The sequence below is a fragment of the Siphateles boraxobius genome, unplaced genomic scaffold (assembly GCF_051911475.1).
Source record: "Siphateles boraxobius isolate OS27281-9 unplaced genomic scaffold, OSU_SipBor_1 26, whole genome shotgun sequence".
NCBI lineage: Eukaryota > Metazoa > Chordata > Actinopteri > Cypriniformes > Leuciscidae > Siphateles > Siphateles boraxobius.
This window is the reverse complement of record NW_027508876.1, coordinates 22,802,976-22,816,123: the sequence shown is the minus strand read 5'-3', so window position 1 is coordinate 22,816,123 and position 13,148 is coordinate 22,802,976. Positions and strand designations below refer to the sequence as shown.

Genomic DNA, 13,148 nt, shown 5'->3' with positions numbered 1-13,148 from the left:
AACCGGGGTGATTAATTCTTAATCACATCCAAACCTCAGATGTTCCTCCTCTTTCACGCTGAATATCAACCTCTCCCGCTCCTGGCACATGTGTGTGTGCCCTTTTGTGACGATTTAAAAAAAAAAAAAGGAAGAAGGAAAATAGGAAAATCAAAGACCATCTGGATCCAAATTCTAATTAAAACTGACTGCCAATGGGTTTGTGTGACATGCAAACAGTGTGCATTTTTAAATCGTGCTTTGATGGTTGGTTGATGTGGAAACAGGGATTATGTCTGGTTTTATGGGTCGTATATAGAGCAATTGGGCAAATTTGATGACTTGACACTCGAAGAGAAAACCATATGCAGAGTCAAAGCAGGATATTACTTCTTAACTGAATACAGATTATGATGCCATTAACCGCTAGTGCTCGTGTAGCTGTTTTCTGATGAAGGGGTAAAACCAGACAGGCCAATATATCAGTCTAAACGATCTGGAAATCATTCTGCTCTGCCTTTTAAAGACACATTTAATAAAACAAACAAATGAATACAGCCACAGGCCTTGCACAGCAGAATAATACAAGCAGCAGGCAACATTTAACTCACAGCAAGGCAACATTTATTCCACCTGAGACATCAGTTCTGGCTCAGAGATCATTCTTTAAACAACTGCCGCACAGGCCTTGATTAAAAGACTAGCGTGTAGTGTTTTGGACACCAGGCTGCTTAAAATCACAAACAACTGATCTGCTCAAACTTCTAAATCAGCAAGATGGTGCAAGTTGACTCTTGAACAACCAAGGACTTTGTTTCACAAGCTTAACCACCAAGACTACTTGGTCAACCAGTTGCACTTGAAAGATCAGGTTCAAATAACTTAACTGACAAGGTTTTGCAGGTAAACATATAACTGTTATGTTCGCCTTTCAGCAAGATAAGTACCAAAAACAGGCCCTTACTAGAATAAACCAGCATGAAAATTAATCCTTTACAGATCTAGTCTGGGCTCAACAGTTGGGAAGGTAGCCCAGATTTTAACTGTCACAAAAAATTAAACTATAATTTATTAATTTAAATCTATAAACCATGACTAAATATAATTGCCATAATTGTCAATAATCCATTTTTACTGATGCTACCAAGATTACCACAAGCTATTTTAGCAAATATAACATTCAATATAAATTTTACCTGACTGACAAGTTTAGCTAACCTTACCAAGTTGACATACAGAGTACGTAACCAAATATCACAGAAATCGAAATGTTTAAAGGTGCTCAAAGTGATGTCACACGTTTTTTAGGCCAAAACATTTTTTGTCACATACAACAAACATCTCCTCACTATCCGCTAGCTGCCTGTCCCCTGAGCACACTGTAAAAAAACACGGTCTCTGCAGACACCCCAGGCTCCACAAACGGCAACAAAAACTAACTGGGCTTACCCGCACCACGAAACATAAACTTTCCAGCCAATAACCGATAAGAAGGGTTTGGGGGTGGGGTTTGTGCGCGGATGAGGAGGAGGGAGGGTCTAGCTAGCCTTCGTTTTGTTTGAAAAATACTTTCAACGTCAACAAGTAGTGATGTCACCTAGATCAGAGATTCTTTGTCATTCAAAAGGTGAAAGATCCCTTTAATCTATCTCTCAAAGAAAAAGAGAAGGGAGTGCTTCACGAAGTTGGTGTTCCTGCTACCCTAAGGAAGGATACAATCAGGCTTACTAAAAGACAAGACACTACCACATTAAAAAAAAAATACAAGATTTTACAACAAAAACGTTTTTAAGTACAAAAGCAGTCTACATTATGGCAAAAGAGATTACTATTAAATTTACTTTTCAATCACTATTACAGGACCAGTGTTGTAACCACCAGAGACACTGAGGGAGAAGCGTCCCCTCAAATATTCAGATTAGTGGTTGAATGATACGTTTCCTTTTCATTGGCCTACTATATTTAGACCCCAATATCCTGAAAATGGTAACAGTCTTGAACAGGTCCAGGCAAATACATGTGATGTTTACTATAACAGCTGCTTAGATAGAGAATAGGTATTTTCTTCATCATTAGCTCTCAGCTGGCAACTCTGGATGTGGCCAACGCTTGAATCCCCTCGGGGTGGCCACGAGATCTCAGCACCTCAGGGCAATAGATGAGATTAACCATTAGGCCAAACTCTTAAAAAAGTGCAATGGTCAGCAATCATGTTCCAATGTAAACAGGCAAGGGAAGCAAAAACTGAAAAATGGAAAAAGGATAAGGGTAGGTCAAGAGAGAGGGAAAGGATAGATAAGCTGATGGATAGATTCCCTCAGGGAATTGAAAAGGACAATGGGGTCACTCTCACTCATGCATAGCCACTGCCAGGTACTTATCATGTAACCTACTTAATAGGTAAATCAATCTATGAGGATGCTATTCTTAACTCCTTAATATTCTTAATAAAATTTGATAAGACAGAGTTATTGGGCATTTAAAAAGTTTAAAATCTGCTACAAAAACTTACAATATTTTACATCTCTTAGATGTATATTTTCCTAGTTTTTTTTTATCTACTTCAATTGAAAAACAAAATTGAAAAAATCATGATATTTTACAAGTACTGGTTTCCTTCCACTGGTCCGTTAGCGAAGGGAACAAGCAATGGTCACTTCAAAGAAGTAATTTAATCATTTAAGGTCATGTTCTGCCCTTTGGAGTGAGTAGGGCAAAGGGATGCTCACTTCCGATTGGAATTTGCCCTTTTGCTGTCAGGTTGATCAGGATTCTCAAACAAACAAAGCAACATTTTGACAACGCTAGAGTGCACCTACTAAATAATTTGTGAAAAATGTACATGAAAATAGTAGTTTGTCTGAATTCTCAGTATTCATAAAACAGCAGGCAAAAAAAAAAAAAAAAATACTACTAGTACTACTACAATTTCCATCAAGATTTCAAAGTGTGCATCAGATGGACATTACTACTCCATGAGGCCACGGGATAGGAATTGTGAATGGCAGTGAAAGTATGCAACTGAGGCAGTAAGTCACTTGACAATGACAACATTGTGTATGTAGTACGTCTGGTATACATTCTTACTATACAAACTCATATTATATAAAACATACTTATTTAACCTTTACAACAAATGTACTTCAATATCTAATGCAGCAATAGTGTTAACAGTTTTCACTGAAATCAACCATAGGGAAGTTTTCCCTAAATTTTAGGATGGAAAAGTTTTTTAAAATCAACAAAATTGCACACTTAACCTTTAAGTCTCATAAGCCTTCCACATTTGTCATGTGGTTCACTCTGAGGTGACTGAAGCACAAAACACAGGGCTTGCAAAGACCGATATCTCGGTTTCCACAGCATCCACTCCAAGCACGGAAAGCATATCTATTGTAAGAGATTGGTATCGTACAGCTGTCTTGACAGAAGTGGTGGAGTGTATTTGAAATGCAGTCAGCGGTTCCTGTCAGTCACTGCTCATGTGGAGTCAGAGGTCTGCTCCACAGGGAGGTAGTGAAAGAGCCTCCATTCGGCCTCAACTGACTGATGAGACCTGCCACAGAGATCCAGCCTGTCCGGCACAACCATCACACTCATCTGACTCAATGCCCAAAAGAACAGCCATCCAGTTACAGCCTGACACCCATGAGACATCTCATAATATCGACTGACAAACCTGTTTAACACGTGTAAATGAAGATGTTTTGGTATTTTCTAAGCAGGCATAGCCTATTTATGTGCATCAAAGCTGAGGTTATGTGGATGGATTCAAACAAGTGGATGGAGTTTTTTTGTTTGTATGCTGCCTTCACATGCTATCAGAAATGATCAGAAATACAAGTTTCATAGTTGAGATTTGGACATGAATTGTCTCTCAAGTCGTATTTATGACTGGTAACTCTTGGCGGAGAGAACTATTGCTGTAAGTGACTGTTAATTATTTTTATTTGTTTTCCCACATCAATAATGACTTTTCTATCAATTACAGTCATGTATATTTACATATTTAAATTTGATGCATATTGCATGTATTTTAGACTGTAAAAAAAGTATTTATTTTTGCCTATCAAGCTGACAATCTAGAAAACATTGTTAGACAGGAGGCACATAAGACTGGGAATTACAATGGACACAAGGGCCATTTCCCAGTCTAATAACGTGTGTAATGTGTGTCAGGCACGACTGACTGGCCATGCCAAGGTCTGTTTAATGATGAGAGGTGTAAACAGTCTGCTGCCAAGACATGGCATGAAATGGTGACCCGTGTGTGTTAGTTAGTGGAAGACAGCAGGGAAGACACTCTTGGGATGCCTCATTAGAAGCACAGACACGGCCCGGACCACACCTGCCGCATCGGTGAGAGTGGATGTGTGTGCGCGGAGTTGCACAAAAGCATTAAACTGCACCCATGTTGGACATCAAATCCCAAGAGGGCATGAAACAGGTTACAACAACACAACAGCACAAGTCATAATTAGAGAGAATAGACAGAGCCGCACCCAAAGAGGATGACATCACGTTTGAGATTGTGGTTCATAACAAACCTTTATAATTAAGACTGATTAAAGAGATTATAGTTTCTCAGAACACCACTGATGAGTAAGATGCTCACTGGAGCTAAAACCTACAGTTTGTCAACCAAAAAAAGACATTAAATATTAAAATACAATTCACAATTTTACAGAGGTTTTTGCCCACTGCTAGGTTGGTTGCTGAAGCATGCTATACAGTCGCATTTTAGATGCTTGCTACATGATTTCTAAGCCCAACCATAAAGTGAAAGTTCACTAATAATTACAATTAATTTTATTCACCCATGTTATTCTAAACTTGACTTCTTTCTTCTGCAGAACACAAAAGAAGTCATTTAGAAAAGGTGTCTTAGTTTATTTTTGTCCTTGTATTGAAAGTAAATCAGGTCCAATTTTTTTGTATCCTGTTAAAAAGCTGTTTTGTTGTGTAGATAGACACTAGGGGTTGCCCAGACAAGTAGACTAGTCCACTTTAATGCTCTGCCATGACGTTTTAAGTTTGACGTCATATAGATGTACGTTAATCGCCGATCTAAACTAATGAACTGCTGCATTGTATCACACACACATACAGAGAGAAGCTCGCACATCACGTGCAGATCGCGTGCGCACAGAAACATTCAGTAGTGCAGAAATGTATAGTCAATACTGTTCTGTGATTTATCAATTAAATAGCTTAGAAACTGAAAAGTTCTAGCATATATTTCTAAGTAACTAACACCCACAGCTTCACTATTAATAAAGAGACAGCCATATAGAAATAATTCACATGCAATAGCTCTCTCACTAATGTATTCATTCATATAAAAGTAATCTTTACTGTGCTGGTTTATCTGTATCTGATTTAGAACGAGCAGAAATCTGTCAGAAATATAATGACCCAAAGACAAGAGAACTGATAAAAATAAGCTGTTATGTAGGAGTAATAGCCTTGTGGGCTGCGCTGTGTCATATGCCATAGCTGTGCACAAGGCAACCCGAGTCTCAGCTTGAGGTTCAGGCTTATTTGTTCATTAATGACGTCATCAGCGACTAGTCGACGTCGACTTGACTTTAATCACATAAATGTCGACTTAAAAATAATCTAAAGTTATTCAGGCCCTATTAGACACACAGTTTTAGGCATCATTCATGTCCATAGCATAAATAGTTCAAGTTAGGCATCAAAGTTTAATACTAAGGGTTAGGGTTTTGGTTAAATCCCAAATTTCATAAAACAAAATGTAATTTGTTTTAACATACTTATTTAACTTCAATCAAAGGAAAAAAGCTTGTCGTAATATGCATGCAATAGCCGTTTTCAAATTCGGAATGAGTCTCTGAGCAATTAAGCCTTGCATTAACGAAATGCAGGGGTCCAATCTAATAAAACCTCCCAGGAATCATAGCACACAAGCTTCAAACCCCCAGGAGAGCAGACCATCAGTGATAAGCGTAGTGCTGTTAATGAGATACGCACAACAGAATTTACACCATCTCAGACATTAAAAAACATTAAGGCCGGGTCCTGTGAACAGAGAGTGGAGAGCATGTTAATGAAAGTGATGGAGTGGGCCACACAGTAAGGACAGATCAAAGCTGTTGTCGGCTAAAAGGGTCTCGTGCATATGAACACACAAGGGATCTGTCTTAATCAAGTCTCATTGCAGATGATAAAACACAATGACCTTTGACCCCAGAAGGAAATGTGGGATGTAAGTTGATGTTCTGCCTCTGGTTGACAAGGGAAAGGTTTTATATTAGATTGAAATGGAACAATTATATACTAGAGATTTTGTTAAATGTCTCAGTGTTTGTTTGTCCATACATTGAAAGTCAATGAGCTCTAATGTTGTTTTGGACTCCTTTGACTTTCAGTGCAAAGACAAAATCAGTGGCGCCACCAGGGGGTGGCCAGGGGTGGCCGTGGCCACCCCTGGCCGACTCCTGGCCACCCCACTGGCCACCCCAATGGCCAGTATAAATTTTAGTAGCATCAGTTATGCATTTCATAAATAAGTCAAAAATATTCTTTAGTAAAAGAAGACGGGAAATTATGTGTCGTGACGTGCTTTTTAAGTGCCAAATGGTTACAGTATACTGTTACAGCAGCTTTTTGATGTGTCTTTCCCAAGTTTTGACAAGCAGGGATGCAAACAGCGCGCTTTTCGGCGCCTCCCGCTTTTTTCACGTCAGTTTGGGTGACAAAGTCATCTGAAGTCATCCAATAGCTTAATGTGAGGGACAGAAGTCTATTTACATCATTAAAGTGTACGGAAACTCGTTTTCCCTCCTCTGTGGCTGTCAATCATTCTCCATTCATATTCAAACAGCGCGCGCGCCTCTTGGATGCACGGTAAAACTCTCTCCAATATGATATATTCACATTATAATGCATGATCTGTAGATAAAAGGCTGTAGATTTGCATAAAATTACTTTATTTTGTTGGAGTTTGTTGCTGTTTTGAAACGACTCACTACCGTGTGCTTGCTAGATCACACACATCACATTCACAAGGACTATGAATCGGCATCAAACGCACAATAACTGGAATTTAAAACTGTGAAACAAAGGAACAAATCGCACTAGGATTTGTGCGCTCGACATTTCTTCGCTTTGTGACGTGAACTTTTAAATGCGCACTTATGTAGCGCAGCGCTGCACACTGTGACTCTTTGAGCACATCATTCTGCGCCCGCGATGCGCATACGCGCTGTGTGCGCTCTGTTTTTCATGTTATCATGGGTTTGCGCACTTAAATATTAATGAAGCCAATATATTTTGTTATACCTAGCCTGCTCAATACATTTAAAATAAGCATAATTTAATTGTATATTATTTCTTTGTAGTGTAGGCTATATATGCACTTCTGAATTCTTGACATTAATATATAAATATAAAATTGTGAAATGTATGATTGCCTGATTGAATTTTATAAGAGAACTAATAGTAATTTGTTTTTATTAACATATTTAGATTTTATAAAATTACTGTGCAGATTTTTTCAAGAATTACTTTTTGCTGCTGATTTATACACTCATTAAGTTTATTAAAAATTCATAATACATTTATGTAATATTTAAAGGTGTTAACTTTAATCTTATATTGCAAAATAATAACTTAAAAAGGATTAAATTCATTATGTAAGTATCTGGAAATTTGCCGCGGGCGAGGGCCCATATATAGCCTACATCATATCTATATAATCTATATCGTTATATATAATATAATATATATTAGTAGGGCCCTACTAATATCATTAGGAACATTAAATATAACACAATAAACCAAAGTATATCAGTAGGAGTTTCCTTAAGTCTTTCTGATAGTTTTCTACAGGCCGGTTTACTACAACAGTAGAATAAAATTCTGAAATTATGGTTTATAGTTTTGGTGTGCCACCCCAAGATTTTAAGTTGCCCCATCTGGCCACCCCTATGAAAAATTTCTGGAGGCGCCACTGGACAAAATAAAGGTTAAAAGATATAAGAGTGAATAAATAATGACAGATTTTTCTATAGAACTACACCTTCGACAATAGAATAAATTAGGATTACATTTCACCAGCTCTGCGATAAAACAGATGCAATATGAGATGCAATGACACTGATACGCTCAAGTCGAGGTAAATAGAGCAATAATGAATTGTGTCATTGAGGAGATTCACATGGCATGTTACCCAACAGAAAGCACCCAGCTCTCCAGCCCGATTCAAAGCATTCACGTGCCTCCATCCTGAAATGCCACAGGCCTCGAGACTCATTCTACCGCATGAGCCGTCTGGTCTGCAGGAGTTTGGATGTAGCCGGGGGTGGTAAGGTCTAAGGTGTGCCATTCAGAGCAACAGGAGACAGAAATAGTAATAGCTCTCATGTTAATGGTTTTGACTCATAGTTTCAGATAAAAAAAAAAAGCTCTGGGAATTTAAGTTGATTGGCTCATTTTTACAAACCTGTAAAACTATACCTATATACATATAATTCACTGCAGTTTCCATCTGAAATGAATACTTGGGGAGTAAAATAGAAACAATTTTCATTCCTTTTCAAACAAATCAGGATTACATGGGCCGATTATCGATTAATAAATACTTATTTTTTGCCGTTCCCAAAACAATACTATGCTATATGACCTCAAAACACTTTTACCATAGTGTATAATTTGTAAACTAATACATTTTATGATTGCATAACATAACCAGCTCTAATTTTATGGATTTCTGATATAGTCAACTTGCTTAGTACCTCACCTGGTACAGTGCTGGGGTACGAATCCTGTGAAACAATTCACAATAAAAACAAGCTTGAAGACACATTGCTTCAGCAAATGCATTTGATCTCACGTTTGCTTTTGTTAAAACTATCAGTTAGGTTTAGGGTAGGGTAGAGTTTTGTGCAGTTGGTACGTCATTTTTAAATACAGAGAGCATTAACCTTTTAGCACCACTTACCAGACATTTAATTTACATACAAAAAACAAATGTGATCAAATGTTGCCAGATTCACATTCATCACTTTCAGATAAAACTTAACACACTTTTAGGACGACTCACTGGACATTTGACATGAAACGTGCAAGAAGCAACGTAATATCTTTATGCAGAAATTGTGCCACATGCACATATTTCCAATGAGCCTGGGTTGGAATCAATACAGCTTGTTTCTGAGATTTATATTAGCAAAAAGAGCTTTTAGACATCAGACCGGACCATAAAAAGTCATGACCATGCAAAATTTGTTTTTGTAATACTAACTCTTAGTTTCCAATCCAATATCTTAAACCGAGATGTCCTATAATTTAAACAGCATGGCAGTTACAGAATGACAGCACTGTTGCAACAAATTAAGATCTTAAGTAAAGTAAAGGCCTACCAGTCGACCACTTGAAGTATCCATGTGTAAACCCTTCTTTTTACCAACTAGAGGAAAAATAACCAATATCCTTGGAAAACAAAAAGAAGGCCACAGGTTATACTAATCAACAGACTTCCTCAGACAACACTCAAACAAAGAGAGATGCAAATTCAAGCTTCTCTCTAGTAGCTAAGAGAGGGTGAGAGGGAGAGTGAAAGAACGAGAGAAAAACAGAGCCTCTGAGCACAGCTGAATTGAACATAAAAAGTGTGTTTTCTCATGCTAATTTCCCTGCCGGAGTGCCAGGGAGGGAAACAAAAGCAGACGAGAAACCGTCACTAAATGCTGTATGAGCGTGCACAAAGGACGAGCTAATGAGGGGGACCTTAGCGCTAACTAGAAAAACAAGGGGGCAGCAGAAGGCACTTATTAAAAATAAAAAGATCCTTATACAGTGTAAAAGGTTGTCACTGGTTCCTTCCTGTGCCATAAATTTACAATACTTAAACAACCCTAGATCAGTGGTTCTCAACTCATTTGGATCCAGCATCCAGATTTTACAATTATACATCAACATTGCACCAATACTGTTTGCCATACAGAAGTAAATGTATTAATATTACCATAAATTGCTTATGCCCAACAATATGCAAAATTTATAAACATGTTTGGTTTCCGAATGTCTGTATTTTGGTGGATTGTGCTCTTACCAATAATTCAGATGTTATGCATCTGCCTAATTTGGCTAGCATCTACCAATAGCCAATTTATTTATCTTTCTTATAATAACTATACTACACTAACTATACTTAGTATCAATAATTAGTTCATTAGATTATGGAATATAATTAGTACATTTTTGTATTTTTGTTCAGTTGTTTCTGTTTCAGAACAGAACTGCGGACCATTTGGTCTACGACCAGCCAGTTAAGGAACACAGTTATCGATAAACAGTTTTAGGCCTACTACATGTGGTGCAAGATTTAGCTTGTGTGAATGGACCTTAGTTTTTTTAGTGATTTTAAAAATGTTTCTGCAACATGGTCTTTAATATCTCCAGAGGAGTGTAAATATCCAAGCGCTGCAGTAATGTCTACCAAAAACTGAAAATGTGCTGAGGAAGTCAGTCATTTGGACCCTGAATAAAAAACCCATGTAGTCATTAACATTAAATATGTGCTGATGTGTTTTAGTTTAGCCAGAAGACAGATATTAAGCATATGTTAGTATGGGAAATGTCTACCATCCTTAATGTAGAAAATGCTTACAAGACACAAAAACTGCAGAACAAGAAGTTAATGAACAGTTCATCAACACTCGAACACAGATGTAGATCTGCTCACAGGTCGCAACACACACATTCACAGAACCCTGTTGTAAAATCACCTCAGGGATACCACCAGCTGGCGGTTAGAGGAAGAGCACACCTCTATAACATTACTCCAATAAACACCACCACAAATGACAACCCAACATGAAGCTGAAAGATTTATTTAAACCTAACGATTATTGAGATGTGCTAATGAACAAACGAATGTAGCAACAAAAGAAATCTTCGCACAACCTTATATAGATTTGACTCCCACTGTCAAATTCTAATTTCCCAAAAGCCTCCAGTCAGCCAAAGACATGTCTAAATGCTCTGCACAAAATCCTATCTGATAGATTCTGCCTAAATGTGTATTAAACCCACCATTGAACCTTCCTACTGACAACATCACAATGGGTGGCTGTGGCTTAATCCTAATCTCATAACAATGAAGAGTAAACCCGTTTTAATCCAGTGAGGTTAATTTATTGTCTGATTTTTGAAGGCTCAGAGGGAAATAAGTCGGACTGTGTTGTAAACGGACATCCTGCATCCTTAGTCTAAAAAAACACGCCTAATAGACTATCTGTCATTTAAGATGCTACACGGCATTTTAAATCACAAATGTTTCTGGGTCACTTGAAAAGGGAAAAGAAAAAGAAAAAAACTATTTCTTGCTGAGTAACTTTGGCTGATGGCAGTTTCAAAGTGAGATCTCTCTCAAGGGTCAAATTTGATGTATGGGTCTGGAGAGGTTAGAATAATAAAGTGTCTGTGGGAGCCACTCTCTGATCTCTCCTAATTAATTGTTTAATTAAGCAAATAAGTGTCTCACGTCCATTTGTCATTGCTCACGGCATTGCTTGTCCAACCCATCCCTGCAATGCTAAATGCACATCAATCCACAACACATACAGTTTGATTTAGCCTGAATTATCAGTTTCTTTGAATTTTATTCAACGTTATGTGTTTCTGTAGCCTATATCACAACCGCTTAGGATGATTCTTTTTTTAAACAAACTACCAAAAACAAAGTCCTAAAAATAAGGTTTGGGCCGAATTAGATCATATTTTGGTTCAAAACACATCCTTGTTTTTATTCCTTCCAACTCAGCAATGAAAAGTCAAATTAACGTATCACTCGTCAAATGTTGCTACGATAACATTTGTGTTGCTCTAAAGCAGATAGAATTGATCATCATTAATTTATTAATGTTTTCTCACTCTAAGGCATATTCTGTCTAATGCGATTGCCCCGGGAGCGAAACAATTGTAGCCTACATTCATTTGCCTTGATTCATTTGTGATTCAAAGTCCAACGGAATCCATGAACATCCAAAGCGCACGAATATGACAGCGACTGTATGGCTTACCTTCATTATCCGGATAATTCCTCAAGGCTTGACACAACACTAATATGTGAAAAAAAGCAAGGAAAGAGTAAATCCTAAAGTGAGCCATTTTCAGGCGGCTCCACGCGCCCGCATCCCTGTGCGTAAACTTGGGCTGGTGAGCCTGTGGCTGCGCTGGAGAACTGAGCTGAGCTGAACCGGGAAAACAGCACGCTAGTTTGAAGGAGGATCCGACTCTGTCGTGAGATGCTCTCTCTGACCACAACGAGCTGGATGAAGGAGGCGTCACGCGTGTGTGCTCGTGGCGTCAAAAGTAGGCGTGAGTGTGTGTGAGAGCGTGTGTGTGTGTGTTTGTGTGTGTATTAGAATTAGAAAGGAGGTCATTTTTGGTCTTGTGTAAAAAGTTATAGTTGCTAGATAGATAGATAGATAGATAGATAGATAGATAGATAGATAGATAGATAGATAGATAGATAGATAGATAGTCCACTCAGGTGGACACTATGCATGATCACATGACTCTTTTTCAATGGTGCAATGGAGGATGAAGGCTCAAACCAATGTTTTTCTGACCTTTAAAGATGGTTTGCGGAAAGCAAAAGTTTGTATTATCATTTCATCCGTGTTAATTTCCGGCCTAAGCTTTTCCCGGTCAGTAAATCTACAGTAACTTGGGTTGTTTCTCTTTTAAAAGAAGATGTAAGCTGGTCTTCAAAAAAATGTAGTCAATAAATCGGAATTGGGCAACAAGAACTGCAGTGTAAATGCAGCCATAGATAGATACCTACCGGTTATAGCCTCGACTTACAGTACATCACCCATTGTCAATTACTTATGGACATCTAGATCAGTGAGTTTGGTTTGGGTCAAAGTCACTTTACTGCCCTGATGTTCACATGACAAGTCATATCACAGACATGGGGACGCACACCCAACACAAACGAGACCATTAGATCAAAACCTCAATGTTTGGTATTTAAAGATGAAGGTCAAATCAATAGTCTAACTGCTCTTGGAAAAAGGCCACCATTTTCCTCCCTCTGCCAGCTGGTTCCTCCCACGCAGGAGCCCTCATAAGCTCCATCACCTATCAAAAACATGACATCACATTTCATGAGGCTGAATGTGATGGCAGGGAGC

At 38.1% G+C, this 13,148-nt stretch overlaps 1 protein-coding gene across 1 annotated transcript in view; it reads right to left on the bottom strand.

Annotated features, from left to right (window-relative positions):
- Positions 1–12,272, bottom strand: part of ek1 (eph-like kinase 1) — a 68,175-nt gene extending 55,903 nt beyond the window's left edge. Inside the window, exon 1 of the mRNA XM_077244993.1 lies at positions 12,030–12,272. Coding sequence (XP_077101108.1) covers positions 12,030–12,117 — 88 coding nt within the window. The 5' untranslated portion in view covers positions 12,118–12,272. The remainder of the gene's footprint in view (positions 1–12,029) is intronic.
- Between the last annotated feature and the right edge of the window lie 876 nt (positions 12,273–13,148).